Source organism: Medicago sativa, chromosome 4 (genome assembly GCF_051527215.1).
Source record: "Medicago sativa cultivar Bolivia chromosome 4, Bolivia_mono, whole genome shotgun sequence".
Taxonomy (NCBI): domain Eukaryota; kingdom Viridiplantae; phylum Streptophyta; class Magnoliopsida; order Fabales; family Fabaceae; genus Medicago; species Medicago sativa.
Window position 1 is genome coordinate 54,605,414 of NC_140752.1, and position 22,908 is coordinate 54,628,321.

The following is a 22,908-nucleotide window of genomic DNA, read 5'->3' on the forward strand; positions in this document are numbered from 1 at the left end:
AGGTGATATAGATCATGTTTTGTTCACATGCTCATCCTCTAATATTAATAACCACCCCACATATTCTGTCTAGCATATCATCGAATATATCGAATTTTTTTAGGCATATTGGTTAAGTTTATAGAGGGCAAATGCAACGTGAGAAGAACCATAATCTAATATACGAATCTTATATATCCAAATAATGGTCACAGTTTAATTTCACCAAAAATCTAAATGATAGTGATTGATAAGGTTCTGCTTTACACTGCAAATATTTCATTAAGTGCACTAAAAGAATATATTTTGCTACCTGGCATAACATACAAGAATATATTCAATTTATGTATATTCTTGATGTCCACAATAAGGTTATCATTATAGTGTGGTAGTGTTCATAAGTACAGCTGCCTAAATGAACGTTTTAGATTTCACCAAATTTAGTACACACAAAGGGTCAAGTCTCAACCGCATGCTTTGTTTTAAGGTACAATGAGAAGAATCAAACAAGGTAATGGAAAGCATCACCAGGGATGTAAGGTAAGGAAAAAGATATTGAAAGTGATGCTTTATATCATTATCCATAGCTATGTAGTCCTTACGATTATATTTATAAGCAAAAAACTACTTTTAGCTTCATTAAATACTTAATGTATTTGGTCTATGATATATACTAAATACATTAGGTATAAAATGAACTTAAAAGCAATATTCTGCTTATAAATGTGATAGAAGAGTGTATTTTTTATCTTCTTTTCTTTGCAATGTCATCTGATTTGAGTTCTATTGTTGGGTTTGTTAGAATTAATTTATTAATTTTTTTTTCGACGAAAAATAATTAATTTATTAATTAATCAATACAAATGTATAAACATGTCCAATGACTCTAGGCGTATAATTAAACTTTTGTGCGAAATATAAATAAACGTATGAACATGTATATAAAAGAATTTATGACATCACATCTAAATGTGGAACTTTACCATTTGTAGTAAAAAATGAATTATATAATAATAAAAAATAAAGAACAAAAATAATATTTTAATAAAATTTAGGCTTAAATATGAAAAAGGTCCCTGTAAGTTGGCGCATTTTTGGTTTTCGTCCCTGTAAGTTTTTTTGTTGCGAAACAACCCCTGTAATTACCAAACGTTTTGGATCTAGTCCCTGCCGTTCATATCCGTGAAAAAACGATGACGTGGCTAACGGAGCAATACGTGGCATCTGCTGACTAGGTATTAGTTGATGAGATGGCATTAGTGTGTGGTTTCCCCCCTTTATATTGAAAAAGTGCCTTACATTTTTCATTTTCGTCCCTGTGTTTTAGGGTTTCATTTTCTGAAGTTAGAAAGGCAGCAGCAACTTCCGGTGAGAGAAGAAGCGGTTTTGGCTGAAATCGACGGCGAAAAACGACGGAGAAACGTTAACATTTGTGAATACGACGGTGATCGAAGGCATTAGATAGTTGAAGAAGAAGATTAAACAGTTGTGTTTTGATCTTTGAAGGTAAACAAACTTTTTCACACTCTGTTTTTGGTTTTTTCTTGGTTTAGTGTTTATAGTATCTGATATATATGAATCGCCGTTGTTTTTTATTGTTTTTTTGTTGTTTTGCTGTAGTTTAAATATTGTTCTTGTCTGTTCTGATGTCTGTGTTGTTAACTAGTTTAGTCCTAATGAACTTTTTCAGGGATGTCTGTGTCCGTTGTTTTTCATCATGGGGGTGTGTTTGTAAGGGATTTTCTTTTGTATTACAAAGGGGGGAACGAGAATCTGTTTAATGATATTGATAAAGACAGGTGGAGCTATTTTGAAGCCACTGGTATTTTGAAGGAGTTTGGATATGATGATCATCTTAAGTATCGGTTATGGTGGTATATCAATGAGGAGGACAAGTATGTTAGGATTATTGATGACAATGACACTGACAGGATTGCCGATTATGTTATCCAAAACAAGCGTGAGGATCACATATATGTTGAGCATTCAGTGATAGGGAGTGTAGGAGCCAATGTTGGAGGAGGTCCTAGTAGTGTTTCTGGAGTTGTTGGTGATGCTGCAGTTGATGTTTTTGGAGGATTTGTTAATGGTGGAGATGAAGTTTCTGGTGCAAAAGATGATGTTGGAGATGAAGTCTCAGGTGATGAAATTGAGAGTAGTGAAGATGAACATGCTGGTGAAAGACTTGATGATAGTGAGGAGGAAAGATCACTGGGTTTGGATGATGGGTTTGGAGTTGATGGTGAGGACCTTCCTCTACCTCCTCCTCCTCCTCCTCCTAGAAGGACCAATGCAATGGATGATAACAGTAGAAGGATGAATGTGATGAGTTGTGTTCCTGGTTCATCATCATCTGTTGTAGATGATTTGGATGTTGGGTATGTTAGTGAGGAACTTGATAGTAGTGACCCTGATGCATCAGGTGATGAAAAGGAACCAAGATATGACCAGTTTAGGATGGAGGAGTTATCAAAGAGTTATAAGTTTAAAGTGGGGTTGGAGTTTATATCATTGGCTCAATTTAAGGAGGCTATTATTGAGTGGTCAGTTTTAAATGGGTGGGAAATAAAATTTATTAAAAATGATAGAGAGAGAGTAAGGGTAGAATGCAAGGTCAAATGTGGTTTTTGGGCCCTTGTAAGTAAAGTGGGGGATAGGCACACTTTTAGAGTGAAAAGGTGGTATGGACCGCACACGTGTGGCAGGGCAACTTTGAATAGATCTGCAACTTCAAAGTGGGTATCAAAAGTTGTGTTCAAGAAGATGTCAACAAATGATAAGGATAATCTGACTCTGGAAAGTATTGTAACTGATATGGCTAGCACACACGCTGTGGGCATAACCATGAACAGAGCATGGAGGGCCAAAGCAATTGCAAAGGAGAAGATTGAGGGTGATGCTGCAAAACAGTACAACCTGTTGTGGAAGTACTCAGCTGAATTGCAGAGGGTTAATCGAGGAAACACATGCAAGATCAACATGGAAAGGCTTGGTCCACAACTACAACCAAGGTTCTCATCCTTTTATTTCAGTTTTGATGGTATCAAAAAAGGGTTTACTACTGCCTGTAGACCTTTCATAGGTGTAGATGGATGCCATTTGAAGACCAAATATGGAGGTATACTTTTAATTGCTGTAGCTAGGGACCCAAACGATCAATATTATCCACTAGCTTTTGGTGTTTGTGAAACTGAAACAAAGGAGTCTTGGAGGTGGTTTTTAACCTTATTATTGGAGGATATTGGTCAAGACAAGAGATGGGTTTTCATCTCTTACCAACATAAGGTAATTGTGTATTTTTATTTAATTTGTTCCTTTATTAATTTTTTTTTTATTAAAATTTTTTCCATTCTTAATTCCATGTATTTTTACTTACTTTGTTCCTTGCTTTCATTTATGAATCATAGGGTTTGATGGCTGTCTTTGATGAATTGTTTGAGAGTGTGGAACACAGAATGTGCTTGAGGCATTTAATGCCAATTTCAAGAAGAAATTTGGAGGAGGTACACTAATTAGAGACCTTATGATGGGAGCTGCTAAGGCTACTTATTTTCAAGAGTGGGAGGCCAAGATGAAGGAGTTAAAAGCTGTCAATGAGGGTGCCTATGATTGGCTTATGAAATTCCCAACCAAATCTTGGTGTAAGCATGCATTTTCTTTTTATCCTAAGTGTGATGTGCTAATGAACAACATTTCTGAAGCTTTTAATAGCACAATATTAGTAGCTAGGGACAAACCTGTGCTAACAATGTGTGAATGGATAAGGAATTATTTGATGAATAGGAATTCTGTTCTGAGACAAAAACTTGATAGGTGGAATCAAAATATATGCCCTAAGCCTAGATATAGGTTAGATAAAGAGGTTGAGAAGAGTGGTAACTGGACTGCTATATGGTCCAAGGCTGAGATATTTCAGGTGGGGCATATTCAAAGTAAACATATATTCATTGTTGACATTGCCAAGAGAAGTTGCAGCTGTAATTTTTGGGAGCTTGTGGGTATCCCTTGTAGGTATGCAGTAGCTGCATTAGGGTATAGGCAGCAAAAACCTGAAGACTTTGTAGATGCTTATTACTCTAAGGCTAAATATATTGAATGTTATGATAACAATGTGAGCCCTATAAATGGAGAGGACATGTGGCCTGAAGTGGAGGTTGAGGAGATGCTTCCTCCCTCATACAAAAGAGCTCCTGGTAGGCCTAAAAAACTCAGAAGAAGGGAACCAGATGAGGATCCTAACAAGGGAAGGACAACTACATGTTATAGGTGCACCAAGTGTGGCAAAAATGGACACAATATGAGAAGTTGCCTTAGTCAAGTGACTGACCCTGAAGCTGCCAAAAGAAAGGTAAATTTACTCTTAGTACTTTTTTATAATATATTCATATTTAGGACATGATGAATGTAGTTGATGTTAACTTTTTTTTCTTATCATAGAGAAAGCCTAAAAGAAAACAACCTGAAGTTTCAAATGCTAATGTTAATGGCCCAAGTAATCAATCATCCCAAGTTCCTCAAGTGACTGACCCTGAAGCTGCTAAAAGAAAGGTAAATTTACTCTTCGTACCTTTTTATAATATATTCATGTTTAGGACATGATGAATGTATTTGATGTTAACTTTTTTTTCTTATCACAGAGAAAGTCTAAAAGAAAACAACCTTCAGTTTCAAATGCTAATGTTAATGGCCCAAGTAATCAATCATCCCAAGTTCCTCAAGTGAATGACCCAACTGCAAGTTCCTCAAATGCTAATGTTGATGGAAACCTTTCAGATATAGACCCAGAATTTGAAGCCCTTGCTGCAAACCTTGCAGCAGCTTTTGAGGCTAGTCAATCTCAACCAAATGTGTCCTCAGTTATGACATCTGCTAAGAATCCCCCTCCTAAACCAGTTAAGTATTGTTCAACTCTTTAAATGAAGCATTTATATAGACAAAGCAAAAAGGAATTATAAACTAATACAATTGTGTTAACTTAGGTGAAGAAGACTAAGCAGAATACTCAGACTCAGAAAACTGTTAGGAGGAGTAATAGGTGCAGGAAATTGAAGACTGTCAAGGTCTCTGGAGCTGGAAGTACTCAATCTCAACCTTTGGTAATTGATGATCAGGTTCATCCAGCTGACATGCCAGTAAAAAGGTCTAGGAAACTACCTCAAATAGGTAGTAGCTCTCAGAATGTAATAAATGTAAGTGTATTATGCAGGTTAATACATTATGAATAACTGAAGACTTTGGTTTAAATAATACTGGTTTTTTTCTTATAAATTTTGTTGCAATGTGATTAGGAAGCTGTTGCTACCTCTCCAATTACAACTGAAGTTCCAAATGCTCCAACTGCTCAAGTTGATGATGAACAAATTGAAGATGGTACTCTATCAAACAACACTCTGCCCACTCAATCCAGCATCATTCAGTCATCTCAAGCAACAAATCAAAACAATGATGTGGACATCATAATGGATGGACTGAAGGCATTGCCACCACCTCAAAGCAATGAAGTAGTGAAACAAATGATTGATGAACTGTTGAACTGGGATAAGAAAATAGCAGAGGTTCGAGGCAAAAGGGTCATGAGTGTTGGAAATCCATCAGAAAATCAGACAGAACAAATGATGGCTGGACTAAGAAACTTGCCCCCAGAGGAGTTACATTTGGTCACTAGAGATCTGCTTACAGCACTTGCAAAGGGGAGGGACAATGTTCAGAAGTTCAAGAAAGGAGAAGGAGTGAATGAGGATGACACAAGACCTGCAGAGTAGATCAAGACCTACAACTAAGCTTTTATTTTGCTATGAACATGTCTATGCTTTTATTTTGGGGATGACACAAGACCTGCAATAGGCTTTTATTTTGCTATGAACATGTCTACCTTATGTCTAATTCTGTTTTCCCTTAAACATGTCTACTTAATATCTAGGTAATTTTGCTATGAACCTTTCCATGTTTTGATGTAACCTGGCTTTTGTTAATAGCCATATGACATGTAGTTGACAATCAATTTGGCAGGTTAATGCCTAGCTACTGTTATCTATTTGCTTGTTAGTACTTAATCATGTTTTTTTGTTATCAAATTCAGCACACAAAATACTTTAACGTGCAACAAACAAACATCCTTCCATTAATTCAATTGAACCACTAAAACTCATGTTTCAATTACAATCAAACTCCAAAGGAAATAAACCAAACCATTACAAACCAAACCATTACAAACCAAAATACACAACTTCAACATAGTTTTGACAACTTAACCATTCAGCTTAAATTCATTACAAACAAAGCAAAAAATACCCAAGATAAGATTAACAAAATCATAAACAGGTTGCTCTTCTTCCTTGACTGCTCAAGCTTCTTCTTCAACTTCTCATTTTTCTTGATTCCCATCTCTTTCATCAGCATGGTAAAATCTTTCATTACCTCTTCACAGTTGCAGTCACAAGGAAGCTTCTTCAATTCAGATGATGATGCTTCAATTGCTTGTACTGGTACAGGACAGACATATGGAGGATGTCCTTCAATCTCATCATCCCATATGTACAACTTACAACTATTACCGGCCTGAGATGAAAACAAACATATGCAACAAATTAAAATGTGTGAAAATAACAAAAAAAACCAAGTATTACAACGGCAAACTCACATTATATGTTGGGCATTTCCAAAATTTCCTTTTAGGGTTTTCACTTGAATTGGATATGAACATCCTCATGGTTTTGTTGCAACCACAAATTGGCAACTCATTAGATGATGATTGATAAATAGAATGAGAAGACATTGTTGAAGGAAAGAAGAGAGACAGAGAGTGAGCGAGAGGAAGAAGGAAGAAAGACCAGAGAGAGAGAGAGAGAGGAGGAAGATGGGATTTTAAGTTTTTAAAATTCAAAAATTGAAATTGCGTTTTTGGTTTCAGTCCCTATGGTAAATTGCGTTTTTGGTTTTAGTCCCTATACTAATCCCAGTCATCAACTAATGCCAACTCACGAAGTGCCACGTATTGCTCCGTTAGCCACGTCAACGTTTTTTTCACGGATATGAACGGCAGGGACTAGATCCAAAACGTTTGGTAATTACAGGGGTTGTTTCGCAACAAAAAAACTTACAGGGACGAAAACCAAAAATGCGCCAACTTACAAGGACCTTTTTCATATTTAAGCCTAAAATTTACTTAAAATAGTAGTGTCCACTATTAGAACTAGTCTGATCCCTCAATGATATGTTCATTTAACAAAGATATTAGTGATATTGGGATCTATCAATAATAATCTCTCAGTAGTAATCTTGAAACAAAAAGAAAGAGAGGCAACTAACGAGCATCTATTGTCGGATGGTTCTTTCTCCTCATGGAATTTTATGCCTCAAGCACCCTTCAAATGAGAAAGAAATAATATGTGTTATGTCTGGTATATATATTGAGGATTATAACATATATATTAGGTGATGATCAATTAGGATTCTCATTATTCATAGATGGATTACCAATGACACAAATTAGGATCTCAATGAGATCAATCAATGAGCCGAATACAATTATCACAAATAATTACAAATTAGGTCATTTATAAAACATTATACTCTTCTTAAAGGACCCTAAAGACCCTAAACCTTGCTAGACTCCAAATGTGACACTAACACACTAGTGTCGTTCAAATCCCGCTTTGATAAGTTGTCCATTGTAAGTTAATGTTTAATAATCATTCAAAACTCTATGATCCTCTTGGTAAAAATTTATGGTCCTTTTTGTTACGACATCTTTGTCCATGATCAAGTCAATGTTAATTTTTTTTTTTGTTAATTTTCAGGTTAATTTGATAAAAAAAGAAACATAAAACTAATATATATGCCTCAATATCTAACCTCTATCTACTTTTCTTTATTTTTAAAAATCAGCACCGGATCCTTGTTTCAGTCCTAAGGGCAAAGAGGAACATAATTTTTGCTTTCTTCAAGAATGTAGCGTGATTGTCATAATGTTTTAAACCATTTTCTGTTTTGGTTTTGCCAAATAGAAATTGAACGTAACTATGCAAACTCTTATTTTGAAATAAGAGGATAACAAGTTACAAAGTAGGGAAAAAATGTATTTAGAAAGATCACGTACACTGTTATTTTGTTCCAAAAAGACAAATGAAAATTCATTCATGCAATTTCTCATATGAAATTTTGGCAATAACCTTGCTTAATAATATTTACCTAACAAGAGTTACAATCAATGCCTCCAACTAAAGAAACACGCCATTGCAGAATTCTAGAATATCAGAGCATTCAATTCATAGATTTTTTTTTTCTTTCAAAAATAAACAACTTCATTCAACATGGATGTAACACAAATTCAAAATCACTAAACACAAAAAAGTTGAATTTGTAAGCAAACTTACAAGATCCACGTCAATTGCATTAACCTACATATATATTCAAGCTAAGCTTTCAATCCAAGTTAAATAAAAACCGTATTAAGACGATAACAAAATAACACCGCAAAAAGACGAAAAAATCGTAACAAACAATGACGTGCTAAGACATTGAATCACAAAAACATGTGAATGAAGATTAAAAGTAAGTGAAACTCACTTGTTGAACTAAAAGATAAAGAAAAAACTATTTGAAGGGGTGACTTTGAGTCAAAATTGACCATAAACCACCACTCTTTTGTTAATCTAGAAGAAGAAGAAAAATGGTGATGGTTAGGGTTTGACAAGAAGAAAAAAGAGAACGTCTTTTAATTCCTTAAAATGTATTTTTATCTAACGATGGCAATTGTTTTCTTTATTAAATAAAACATGTTATAAACTATCAATCAAATAACTGAACTGAAGTGGCTAATGAACTCCATCATAAGATGAATTGTTCTTTGGAAGAATCCAAGTTCGATAAATGGATGAAATAATTTTTAACCAAACTTTATTGATATAACAGATTAACTCCGGATTACTAGAGGTCATTTTCCTAAGAACTAGAAGGTTAAACACACACAAAAAAAAAAACGTTTCAATGTCTGACATTTACATAACACATGTACGAGACGGATCATATAACATATAGGAGTATTCTAAGAAAGATAAATGATAACATGACACAAAAAATTTGACACAAATACGACACTATATTTTTTATATCGTATTTTTTTCTTTTTTTTTCTTTTTCTCTTTCTTTCGCTCTTCTCTTTCATCTTGTCTGCACACTCTCTCTAAAACAGTTTACACTCCGACCTTCGTCTTCCCTCCCATCTCGCCGTCTCATCTTCTACCAGAAAAAAAACACTCCTCTTCCTCTTTGCCGCCACCACCTCCTATAATGAATATCTCTTGCACTTTCACCACCACTAATGGGTCCGCGACGATACAAATCGGGAGGTCAAAGAGAGCGAAGGCGGTGGGCGAGAGAGAAAGAGAGAACTCAGGAACTATAAAGAGAGACTTGCAAAGGTGTGAGAAAGACTAGAGAGAGAAAGACGGAGACGACACCAATATAGGTGGTTGGTCGCCAGTGAGAGGTCGAGTGTGTGAGAGGGAGATCGAGCACGGACGCCAGTCTCGATGGTTCGGCATCGGTGACAACTCAGTGATATTTCTAAACGGCCTATGGTGTTGTATTTGTGTCAATTATTTTGTGTTAAGTTATCTTTTCTCTATATGGAAAACCTTTTTTTTTTTTTTGGATACACCTTGGACACTCTTCACATACACCATATACTCATTTACAATAATAATGGACACCTATAAAAAAGTACAATGATTTTAAGATAATATAGATAGTATTTATGATTATTCTATTTTAAGTAGTATATTGACTAGAATTTCACCTTAAGGTGAATAAATGGAAAATTCAAATTCAAACATCGTTCCTTACATATATTATACAATGTCTCTACCAACTAAAATTCATATATTATGCAATATACTAAATTCTTTTTTGAAATTTTATACTCAATGTGTTTGAATTGGATATTTCAACTAACTAAATTCAAGTGCTAAAATTTCAAATTATCGAATTTAGTATAAATGTTTGAATTTTCAAGAAAAATAATGTAATTTAATCAGATAATTTTTTGAATTTTTTCAAAAAGCTATATTTTACGACATGATAACCCACACACCAACTCGTTCATCAATAGACAGGGTTAATTAGTTTGGATTTGACAGAAAAATATGGATTTTGGATCCAATTTATACCCTAAATATTGATTGGATTGAATAATATATTTGGCAAAATCCGATCCAACCTAACCTGCAAACATCAATACACTCTTCATCAACTCATGAAATAAAAGAGAGATATGATAAGTTGATGTTGTAATAGGAAGAAAAAAAATATAAAGGTTAAGATCCTCTCTAGCTAATGGACACATAAACTCATGAAATAAAGTAAAAAAAATAATTATTTAAAACTTGAACCATGAAAAGAAAAATAAAAAGTGTCAAATGATCTCCATGTTTGAAACCAAATATCATTTTCATATCTTTCATACGACTACAACTCACACTGACGCCTGCAATTTTCCTTAGAAAAATACACATTCAAATCCAAGATGTCTATTTGTCATTAAATCCAAAACAAAAAATTCCATTTTTTTTTATAATAATCCAAGATGTCTATTTGTCATACACTTTTTTAGTATGCCTATTAGGAATAAAATGCTATAATGAGGATTTCATATTACATTTATTTTCTTTTTAGGTGGAAACACACATGCTAGTAAATAATTGAATATTGCTTAAAACTCCATAAAGATTATTATAACTTATACTTATATCAGAAATCAGAAGTATATCCTCCATTCACTTTGAACAATTAATATATATCATATGATTTTAATATTTTAATTTTAGAATTTAATTTGCAATGTGTTGTCACATATCATTTAAAAAAATTAGATTTTGATGTTAAAATACATAATTTGAAGCTTGTGCATGATGATTATTCTCTCTGTTACAATTGTCAATATCTTGATGAAATTTCTTTTGGCTCTTGTTTGTACAACTCATATCATATTCATCGGGCTCTTTTTTTTTTTTTTTGGATGCAAAACTCATTAATCACTATCATTGAGTGTGACTTGAATTTTGGATAAATATGACTATATATTTTTAGATGCTAGTAAAAGGGAAAAAATGTCACAAATTTAGGAATGCATCCATTGTACATTATTTGTTTCTATCGACAACCTCATATGGGAATATGTTTTTTCAATTGACAAACTGCAACTATTGCAATAATATATATAAGTTTATTTTCTTGCAATAATAATATAGAACAATGACATACTAAGGAAAAAATAAACAGGATATCCCTATGTAATTAATTCAATTTGAATAAATGAAGACTAGTCCTTTTCATGAAAATGTTATACAAGATCTTGAAGATGAATTGTTGATCAAAATGATAGTAAGTTACAAATTATTTTGTATGGTTAGCAAAATCTTTAATTACCAGATGTGAACCTTAGGGGTCCCTGTAAGGCTGTAACCTCAATTTGATGTGATTTGATTCTCTGAAAGATTGAGGACAATGAATTGAGTTGAGTTTTAAGCCTTTATACCATGATCCATATTATTCGTACGAAATAGTTTTAAAACTTAAAATCAAATTTTACTCAACACTTACAAAATCTGCTTGTGGAGTGAGGACTTCTTATTCGATGTAGGACTTCTTGACACACCCTCCTCATAGTTAGGACCTGACTTTGAAGAGGGACTCAAATGATTAGATAGTGAGTGTCGAACCAATCTTGAATAGACTCAAATTAATATAATTTTAGCATATGTTTGGTTCAGCTTCGTTTTGTCGTGCATTTGCCTGATTTCTAAGGTAAAGATGCCGTGATTTTCAGAAGCTAAAAACCAAAGCTTCTAAGTCGCCATTGTTTTCACAATCGTGTTGCACATCCAAACATATACACACTTAGAATTTGGGTTGGGTGTCATATGTACAACGTGAGACTTTCCAACACAAGACACACTCGTTATGTCTGATATTGTACATATGAAGTGTGATCCGAGTAGTCTGATTGTGGGTGGCCGACTAGAACTTGGATAAAATTAATATCATCTTAGAATTTAGATGGATTGCAATCACAATCTCATACAATCATGCTGTTAAATTAGTCTGGTTGCGGGTGATTATCAACTAGAACATATGAAGTGTGATCCGAATAGTCTGATTGCAGGTGACCGACTAAAACTTGGATAAAATTATTATCATCTTAGAAATTAGATGGTTGCAATCACAATCTCATACAATCATACAGCTGAATTAGTCAGATTGCGGGTGATTATCAACTAGAACATATGAAGTGTGATCCGAATAGTCTGATTGCAGGTGACTGACTAAAACTTGGATAAAATTATTATCATCTTAGAAATTAGATGGTTGCAATCACAATCTCATACAATCATACAGCTGAATTAGTCTGATTGCGGGTGATTATCAACTAGAACATATGAAGTGTGATCCGAATAGTCTGATTGCAGGTGACCAACTAAAACTTGGATAAAATTATTATCATCTTAGAAATTAGATGGTTGCAATCACAATCTCATACAATCATACAGCTGAATTAGTCAGATTGCGGGTGATTATCAACTAGAACATATAAAGTGTGATCCGAATAGTCGATTGCAGATAAAATTAATATCATCTTAAAATTTAGATAAATTGCAATCACAATCTCATACAATCATGCAGTTAAATAAATGATCAATATCATATATTCAAGATGATACAGTACGTATCATAAATTTATCACTATCAAGTTATTATCTATGATACAATCACTTTTTCACATAAGGGAATATTTTCAGAATATAGAGCAAGTTAGAGTAATCATCTATAACATTACTGCGTGTGATCTAGTTACCATTAGCTGTACTCCAATTATACAATTTCAGTTTTTACACCTTCATTTAATTCAAGTGGCTATAGTCACTTATTTTTTCTTTCCTAATTTGACATAGCCAAGTGTCACCACCTTTTGATTTTAACATTTCAAGACTTCTGGGCTAGCTACTTGCAATGTGTAATAACATCCACACACGTCTCATAAAATGCACATCATTGTCATTTTTTGTCGTATAACACCAAATTAATTATTGTAATATTTTTTATTCAAAGATTTATGACAATAATCATAGCTTTCCCACCTTAAATAGTTCAATCCACTTTAGTAATCAGAAATGTCTTTGTAATTGTACTCTAACCGTACAGTTTAATCCACTAATGATATTATTATTATTTTTGTGTAAAAAGTTTAAGTGAGTTGAGTCCAGAAGATTCATCAAACTCAGTATAAATCTTTCGACGTAAAGAAGCGAAACGCTACTAATGATACTTACAAATAATCTATCAATGATATCCTTATGCTAACAGCAGAAGTTGAATTCACATCTTACGAAATACGAGTCAATTTCTTACTAACTGGACCAACCCGCGTTCGACCACTAATCCAAATTTATATCATTAAATTATTATTCTTGAAAACTTCAATCAGGTACTTTGTCTTGGCCCTCTCTCTATATATACCTACAAACATTTAAGGTGACTACAAGAAAATCTAAGTTGCATAGCATTTCCACAACATCTTCAATAGTCTTTTGTTCCTCTCATAATTTTCTTCTAGTGCATACAATATGGTGTCTCCAAACATGGACCAAGAGAAAGCATGTGTACTAGTTAGAGTATGGAAGCAAATAAAAGCTTTTCCAAAGGTTCTTATGAAGAAGGTGCTATGCATTTGTAGGTTATCAAAAGAGATAGCACAAGATGACCCAAGAAAAGTGATTCATTCACTAAAAGTTGGACTTGCAATCTCTTTGGTGTCTCTATTTTACTACTATCAACCACTTTATGAAAATTTTGGTCTTTCAGCAATGTGGGCAGTGATGACTGTGGTGGTGGTTTTTGAGTACACAGTTGGTGAGTTTGCATAATTAAGCACAATCTTTTACCATATTCTACACAATAGTACAACACTATAAATACATTAAATTTCATTTTTTTTTCTTTTCAAAATCAAACTAAGGCATATCTCGGTGCAAACGGTGGCACATTTCTCTACCCTTTCCATGCTCCCACCTGGTGGAAGCCTATTACACTAAGCTGCCCTTTTGTTTTCCATAAAAAATATTTATTTATTTTATAAAAAGTATATTTCATTTGGTTTAATAGATTTTTGATCATTTCAATGGAATAGTCTTAGTTTCGTAAGACATGGTACCTAATAGATACCTCCGTTGGAAAAAAAATAAAAGAGAATTAAGGAGAAACTCTATTTTAAATACTTTCTTTCTATGCTAGTTGCACTATTTTTTAACATTAAAATATAATGATATAAATTGATATAAAAGTTCCCTCAAAAAATAAATTGATATAAAAGTCTTAGTAAACTCATTTAGTAGAAATATTTTGTGTTGATTGAAGAAATTGAGTGTCAATTAAGTATTATTATTATAAAATTATAAATGAATAATGTTTACACATGTATTTAAATACTCAAAAACCGATTTATCCATTGAGGATGCTCTTAGTAATATGCTTTCATTTTGTGTATTAATTGTTTAATTTGTTGTACTAACTATATATATAATATGTCACATTTTTAGGAGCTACTTTAGGAAAAGGTTTGAATAGGACAATGGCAACATTGGTAGCTGGTGCTTTAGGTGTTGGGGCTCATTACTTGGCTAGCTTATCTGGAGAGACAGGGGAACCAATTCTAATTGGATTCTTTGTATTTCTACAAGGTAAACAAAAACATAATTACCAAAAAAATCTAATAATAAAGATATTGGAAAATTAAATGAATGATGAGAAAATTAACATAATGTTTTTATTATTTTTGGTTTTGCAGCTGCTATAGCATCTTTTATAAGGTTCTTTCCCAAAGTGAAATCAAGATATGATTATGGGATGCTTATATTTATCTTGACATTCTCTTTAATATCTGTATCTGGATTTCGTGATGATGAAGTATTACAAATGGCTCATAAGAGGTTATCCACCATTTTTCTTGGAGGTTCTGCTTGTGTTATGATTTCCATTTTTGTTTGTCCTGTTTGGGCTGGTGAAGAGTTGCATGATTCAATTGCTATCAAGTTGGAAATACTTGGTAACTTCTTAGAAGGTTAGATTTAATCAAAATTATGTCTATGAACTTATTATAAATTACATTTTACTATACCAAAAATTATGTCTATAAACAATTTATTTTCGTACTCACTCCGTCTCAAAATAATTGCCTTTTAAGCATTTTTTATGCGTCTCAGAATAATTGTCAATTTAGAATATCAATATAACATTTATTATTTTTTTCACTATTATATATCCTTATTTATTGAATTTCATCTAACTTAACTACTTCACTAACTACGATTAATAAAAGTATTTTGGTAAACGATACTTATTTTACCATTAAAATCAACACAATTAATCATTTTCTTAAAAATGGTACATAAACCTTAAATGATTATTATTTTGAAGTAGATGAAGTAATTACACATGTAACATGTCTAATACAATTATATGTCACATATAAACATGTATTTTTTTTTTTTTTTTGCAGCATTTGTAGGTGAGTATTTCAAAACAACAAAGGAAGAAGAATCTAAAGATAAAAAGACATTTCTTGAAGGTTATAAAAGCATTCTAAATTCTAAAAGCAATGATGAGTCACTGGTGGGTAAATTAAAGTTGTTGTTACACATTTCTTTTCATATGTGAAAATTTTATTTATGGCAAATGTCTAATAAAATTTTATCTTTACTTTATTATAGGCCAATTTTGCAAGATGGGAACCAGGTCATGGCAAGTTCAAATTTCGTCACCCTTGGAATCAATACCTTAAAATTGGTGCACTTTCTCGTCAATGTGCATATCGAATGGAAGCTCTAAAGGAACAACTCAATTCTGACACCAAAGTATACATCATATACCATAAATCTAAAATATGCATTTATAAAGTCTAGTCAATCTTTAAAGCCTGGTAGCTCAGAGTCATTAGATTAACATCAGACGGCCATGATCTCAAGTATACTAAAAATTGATTGTCTGATCTTGATCCAATGATTCTGAGCTACTTACCATGTGAATGCAAGGAAATTATGACCATAAATAATCCAAACTAGACACATAGTCTAAGATTAAACACTAATTAAATTTAGATCTTCGCATATTGAGAATATCAAGAAATTATCGAGCGCATGCTTATTAATTTGACGTGATTTTTTGTTGTATCTTATGTAGGGATCACACGAAATTCGTAGTACAATCCAAGAACTATGCACAGAAATGTGCTTAGAATCAAGCATGGCTTTGAAACAAATGAGTTCATCAATAAAAACAATGACAAGAAAGTCATCACCAGAAACTCACGTTGCGAACGCAAAAGCCGCAGTAAAAAGCCTTAACTCGTTGCTTCAATCAAGTTTATGGAAAGAAGCAGATCTTTTATCAGTTATACCAGCTGCGACAGTTGCTTCATTACTGATTGATATTGTTGATTGCACTGAGGAAATAGCTGATTCTGCTAATGTTCTTGCTTCACTCATAAATTTTGATGTTGATGAAACAGATGAAAAATCACCTAAAGAAGTGTCACAATCTCCAACATGTGAATGTGCTGAACCAGATCCTAAGATTGAGAACTCACATGTGGTTATTATAGTTGAAGATTCAAAATGTAATAAATGTAACAAAATTTGATTGTTGATATACATGTATATGACTAATCAAGAGACATAATTTAATTTTGTTAGTTAAATAAATAAAAAAAAAAATACCATGTTGGTATACCCTAATAATTAGTAACATTTTGTACTGAGTTTTTAATGGTTAATGAGGATATTTTTATTTTAATTCCATTATGTGGTTGGTATTCATTTGTCATTTTGTAAGCAATATTTTGATTCTGATATAATATGCAATAGTTATTTGCAACATATTGACGTTTTGTTTTAGTAAGTTACAGGAACTTATCATTTGATTCCCATGTCCACCTTCACGTTTTATTTAAAAAAGGTAATATTAATAACTAGCGTATGAAGAACACAAGTATGATTAATTAAGCAACTTAAATTTACTGAACTAGAACTTTGATCAAATTCTCAAGCAATATTATTTTACGTGTGATCTGGGAACTCCAAAAATATATAAGCTTGTTCACTTAAGTTTTACAAGTAATACTACTTATATAATTGGAGAAAGAAAAAGTTGGATGATTTGTTTTCGGTTATCAGAAAGATTGAAACTTAATTTTTTCTGTAAGATGATGTGGAGAATCCTTCCTTAATTAAAAACTCGTGAATTTCTTTCACGTCAAATGATCTAGACGCAAGAAAGCCAAATCAAATGAAGAACATTACGAACATTCTTTGAAAAGTCATCAATTGATTCAAATTGAAGTAAATGCTCTGAGTCTTGAGCTGGATGAACCGTAGATAAACCTGACCAGTTATAAATACCAAACAAGACTTTGTCGAAGAAGTTGCAAGATAGAAAAAGATGGTTAATATCCTCCTCATTGCCGCAATTGGCCACACAAAAATTAGTATTTGGTTGCAACACCCTGCAATTAATTAAGTTGTCTGTCGTTGGTATACCTTTATGAATCAAACGCCAAGCGAAAAGGTTGACTTTTAAAGAAACTTCCTTATGCCAAAATATAGTTGAGTGATCGTCATTGTTGGTTTGATCCAACGAAAGTAAGTAGTTATAAGAACTAGAAACATTGTATTTTGATGAAGCATAAAGTAGTCAGATCCACATGTCGCTTACATTAACCTATAAAACAATAAGATGAAGTAAAGCGCAACAGTTCCTCACTTGTTCTTCCTCCCATACCAACAACCAACATAGCCATTCAACGCCGCCGCCGCCCCCCCCCCCCCCCCCCCCCCCAAGTAACGTCTCTTTTCCACGTTTGCGAGAATATCTCACCGGCGGTTACACTTCTCACGATTTCGTAATCGCCGGACCCACGTGTGCCATTACAACGGATCTGCATTCACCCACCTCTATAAATAAAAGGCTCCTCGCAGTCTCCAAGGTAGAATCACTTTCACTCTCAAACCCCCGATTTTGAACATCTACTGACTTGAGCGGCCGAGTGTCAGGTACACACCCCCATTTGGTCCAACGCTCACTGAAATACTTTCACCACTGTGAACCACTGCATTAAAGAAAGCACCGACAACCACCTTCTGATCAGGTACGATCAACATTCATTCATAAATCATTTTAGATTCAACTCAATTTTACGAAATCATTCAAAATTAATTTTTATCATAGCAAAAGTGAACATACACTATGAATGGGTGAGAATGCATTACGAGATAACCATACTAACTGCTACAAACATTAAAGAAAAATGCCAACAAGTGTTAATTTAACACTTCTAAACTTTAAAAATTGACTTTTTTTACCATGAATTTATTACTTATTTTCATTTTTAGTTTTTTAACAAGTGTCATAGGTGCACTTGTTAGCACGACCTTTATTTAAAATATAACCTAATATTTTATTAAATTTTAGAATTGACTTCTAAGAAAAGAAGAAGAGAAAAACTTAAATATATGCATGCACTCTAAATCGCACTACGATGCAAGTACACTACGGAAGATAGGTAAGGAAAACCTTTCGGTCGTTATCATTATTAGTAACTTGATTTCATTCATCACTTATCATGATCCTCTGAAATAAATAAGTTTAGTTTAATACACAAAGGTATGGCTTTTAATTTTGATCACTCACTATATGTCACAATGTTCTGTTGCTATTGTATTATTTTTATGCTGCAAAGAAAAGTGGAGTCATGGTAAGTGGGTTATAATTAAAGCTTTACACCAGCCCATTTAATTTGTTGAATTAAAATGGAACTTGCTTTGATGTTTCCTAACAATTAAGAGTCGTAAGCAATAAGCAATAAGCTCTACTTCTGATTAACGGTGGAAATAAATTGAATTAGACTTTGCAAGCCTATGCTTGATTTGGTCTGACATAAATCTAACATATAGACAAGATTGTAGAATCTGTCACTCGGTCACTATTTTCACCTTTACTTATGAAAACATTTTTCTTAAATGTATTTATCGTGTTACATATATCAGAATCACGATGATCTACGTGATTTTATAAAAATTATAAAGCATAATTTTTAGAAAAATACAATGAATTACTGTAATTTGATGTATCTGTATTTTGGTGTATTTACTGTGATACCAAATATATACTAATGTTTCTCCGATTTAATATTTACGAGTTTTTTTTTTGGAGTACACTCCAATACTTCGTCCGTTGGATTATAAGTGTCTTATTTCAATCCAAAATTATTTACGAGCTTATTATAATTCTAAGTTGAAATATGTTAACTTCTTATTTTGGAGACACCTCCTAGTATTCTTTAGAGTCTTTTTTTGATGATATATCCACGGAGGTGTTTTTACCATCACTTCTAACACTCAATTTTTTATTGAATATCACCGCTTTATCTTTATATAGGAGTCATTTCTAAAGTGTTGAGATCTTCATGTCTTTCACTAAATAAGAAAGTGGATATTAGAGACACTTTCAATAAGAGAGTGTTCTGAGACACTCATTATATCCATATCTACCATGTCTAAAAATCTGCCTGTAATTTCTGAGTTTTTTCTACCTCTTTTGGGCATCTGTTCTGTTGTGCTAAAAATAACTTTTTCTATCAATGTCCTCATTTAATTAAGAGAAATGATATTTTTACAACTATTTCACGATAATTTTTAAGATAACTCTCTTTTATATTTACATTGTGCTCTTACTCTCTTTCTCTATTGTTTTTACAGTAGAAACTCTTTAAATTAATTCTCGGTAAATTAATAAACTCTCTAAAATAATAAATTTGTCCGGTCCCGACTTGGGCCAATGTAAAAAATTGAAAAACTCGATAAAATAATAAAATAATAATTTTTCGGGAGATCCCTTTATAATTTCGGTCCCAAGAAAATCATAAATTAATAATTCATAGAAACTGAAAAAAAATATATTAAGAATACATTGAACACATTTGTTCATCTTGTTTACATTTACTGTACTTCAAAAGTCATTATTGATTTCCAATGCATATGAACACAGTAGTTACTAATTTACGTTGAGTCCCAAGGTTCGCCGCAACGTAATTCTAAGAGGCATAGACTAATTTACCTCTTTGTTTGGTATGTACAGTATAATTACTTAAAAACTCTTTAAATTAATAATTATTAATTTATCGATAAATTAATAACTCTCTAAATTAATAAATTTCTCCGGTCCTAACATTATTAATTTATAGAGTTTTAACTGTATTACAAACATTATTTCAAGTTATTTCAAAAATAGCTGTACAAATATAATCCCTCTTTAACTCTCTCTATATAAAGTACATGGATTTATGCTGACAATCACACGTCAGTAAAATAAATGAAAAAGTTGATAACTAATACAGAAAATATCAACAATATATTTGTCTCTTTTTTATTTTATTTTGGTTAATACAATATATTTATCTCTTTATCATATAGTCATGAATCAAACATTATCAACCAATTTTGGTGATGAAATTTTCGAGAACCGTATCTAGTCATGAATCAGTCATTGTGGTGATGAAATTTTCGTATCACCTCATTATGGCCAGTTTAGCTGTATTCATTATTAACCAAACATTATCCAAAGCTAGATAGTGGTGTTACATAAAAGAAGGGAAAAATATCTGCATTTAAACAACAGGGAAGAAAGTAGAAGTTTCTATTTGCTACCCGCACCTAGACATATATCCCTACAAAACCAGCGCATTCAAAAAAGAGAAATATTATTTTAACATCTATTTATTCGACAACCAAATGCACAATCATATTTTTACAAAGAAAAATATATATTGACAAGAAAACCAAAGTAATAGAGAGAAAGTAAAAACATAATACGAGTGTGAAAGAGAAATTGTTAAAAAATTGTTGTACAAATATTATTTCTCTTCAAAAACTGGTCCATTCACACGTATTTAAAAAATTTTATTGTACATTTGATCGATCTCCTAATTTTTCAATAAAAATTGCTCTTGCTTCTAAAATTGATGTCAGACACTCTTGAAATTACCCCTAACATTAATTAATTGTTGTTTGCTCTCCTACGATAGTTAACTAAGTAGGCAGCTACGACATTTAACCACCGTTCCACAGGGAATACACATTTTAAAAAAACAACACATGCAAAAGAGTATTTAAATCCATGCAAGACAATAACAAAAACATACATTAAACATAATTCAACAACGAAGCATCCAACAAGAACACATAATAAAACACAACATAATAGATCATAGATTAACCAACTTAACTTCTTCATCAGTTCAGGAGCTAGAACGAATATTTTTTTTTAATATGATTAATTTTTTTTGTTTAGACATGAAATGTATGAAGATTGGCTATTATTATTTGTTAAAAAGAAGAAAACAAATGTAACACAATTTTATGGTTAAGTTTTATGTAATTACATTTTTTTTAACAATTTATAAAAAAATTATTATTCATGGATATTTGTAAATATCTGTGAATACTTCAAAATCTGTGGATAGCCTATCTAGTGGATACTTGCATGGATATGAGATGGACATAGATATCATATTTATGCCACAGAGAGAAAATGAATATCATACTTTTTTTGAACGACAAATTTATAATAACTAAGTCCCTGCCGAGGTGAACAGAGATCAACAAGACAAAAATTATATAGCAAAAGAAGTCATATATAACAAAACACTCAAAAGAAAATCCATACACGGTACATCATAACGAAGACATAACTCAACCGAGGTCCGAAGGTTACCACCAATACCAATAAAAAACAAACCTCTCGATCCAAAATCAACACCAAACCAAGCTAAACCCCCACAACCCTGCAAAAACGAAAAACTTGAGCAAAAACCTAAAACTTCATCGGGAATTACCACATATATAAAATTCAAACACATACCGTCCTCTATTCACACCAAAACCCTTCCAAAAAAAAAAAACCACCACGCCTTCCAAAACTCCTAACAAATGTACCCCATCTTCTCATCACCATAATTGTGTCCAAATCTTAATATATATAAATGTTAAACAGTTCTGAAAGGTTTACCCTAATTCTGATCCCGCCTTTTTTGGTGGGTCTGAGTAATTTTTATGAAAAAAAGAGTTTGCAAGGAATCGAACCAGGTACCATATGCTCCAATTTACAAGTATAGCCACTATGACACTTCTCTTTTTTGTTGAAATATTGTTGCTTCCAAAAATGAAATACATGGCTAAAATATTTTTTTAAAGCCCCAACCGCCCTAGCGGTTACCTCTCTCATAGCAGTTATTTTTTAGTAACTTTATTGATAGTAGTTCTTTTTCATTTTTTTTGTGTGTACGCTAACTATGATTTACGATATTAAAGTTGCATCTTTAAAATTGTAGATAATTTGACTGATTCATATGATAATTTTTTTATTAGAAACTTCACTTTTTCCTGTATTATATTACATGAAGTTTTTGTTCTGAATTTTTGTTTGCAAAAATCATTACAGTAGACCGACTATAACATTACTTTGTTTTGGCAAAGTAATGACTTTGATTCTATATTCATTTTTGTTGATTTCCATATTCATTTTTGTTGATGCAAACTAAATGTTGTTAATTTGCTTCTTTGATATTGTGCATGTCGATCACTCTCAATTGTCACTTAGTTTGATTGTTTCTTAGTTTAAATGTAACTCTACGATTAATAGTATAGCCAATTTGATATTTTATATATGAAACTCTACAAAAACCCGTGCATCGCACGGGTTAGAGTCTAGTAAATATCCAAAAAAGACTTATTTCAACACTCATTTAGATTCCATCACCAATTTTTGTAAACATCCCTTTTTTAACATCAAGATGGCGTTGTCTATTTAAATGTGTGTTTATCA

General features: G+C 32.4%; 2 protein-coding genes across 2 annotated transcripts; both read left to right on the forward strand.

The window, feature by feature from the left end:
• The first annotated feature begins 3,499 nt into the window (after positions 1–3,499).
• On the forward strand, positions 3,500–5,974 carry LOC146929901 (uncharacterized). Its single transcript, XM_085708261.1, has 4 exons — positions 3,500–4,327; positions 4,417–4,527; positions 4,617–5,168; positions 5,268–5,974. Exons 1-3 carry the CDS (start codon positions 3,503–3,505, stop codon positions 4,893–4,895), a joined length of 1,215 nt encoding a protein of 404 aa, XP_085564387.1. The 5' UTR covers positions 3,500–3,502; the 3' UTR covers positions 4,896–5,168; positions 5,268–5,974.
• Positions 5,975–13,517: 7,543 nt separating this feature from the next.
• Positions 13,518–16,832, forward strand: LOC146929902 (aluminum-activated malate transporter 2-like). Its single transcript, XM_085701599.1, has 6 exons — positions 13,518–13,887; positions 14,574–14,714; positions 14,822–15,094; positions 15,533–15,645; positions 15,744–15,887; positions 16,213–16,832. The coding sequence occupies exons 1-6, from the start codon at positions 13,602–13,604 to the stop codon at positions 16,669–16,671; spliced, it is 1,416 nt and encodes a 471-aa protein (XP_085557725.1). The 5' UTR covers positions 13,518–13,601; the 3' UTR covers positions 16,672–16,832.
• Positions 16,833–22,908: the final 6,076 nt, after the last annotated feature.

What these genes read in the sequence shown, in the direction of transcription:
- LOC146929901 (XM_085708261.1), top strand. Translation starts at nt 3,503, where the DNA reads ATGATGGGAGCTGCTAAGGCTACTTATTTTCAAGAGTGGGAGGCCAAG. An exon ending in CTGAAGCTGCCAAAAGAAAG is followed by an intron (nt 4,328 to 4,416) that starts GTAAATTTACTC and finishes TTCTTATCATAG; the next exon opens with AGAAAGCCTAAAAGAAAACA. An exon ending in CTGAAGCTGCTAAAAGAAAG is followed by an intron (nt 4,528 to 4,616) that starts GTAAATTTACTC and finishes TTCTTATCACAG; the next exon opens with AGAAAGTCTAAAAGAAAACA.
- LOC146929902 (XM_085701599.1), top strand. Translation starts at nt 13,602, where the DNA reads ATGGTGTCTCCAAACATGGACCAAGAGAAAGCATGTGTACTAGTTAGA. An exon ending in ACTTGGTAACTTCTTAGAAG is followed by an intron (nt 15,095 to 15,532) that starts GTTAGATTTAAT and finishes TTTTTTTTGCAG; the next exon opens with CATTTGTAGGTGAGTATTTC. An exon ending in AAAGCAATGATGAGTCACTG is followed by an intron (nt 15,646 to 15,743) that starts GTGGGTAAATTA and finishes ACTTTATTATAG; the next exon opens with GCCAATTTTGCAAGATGGGA.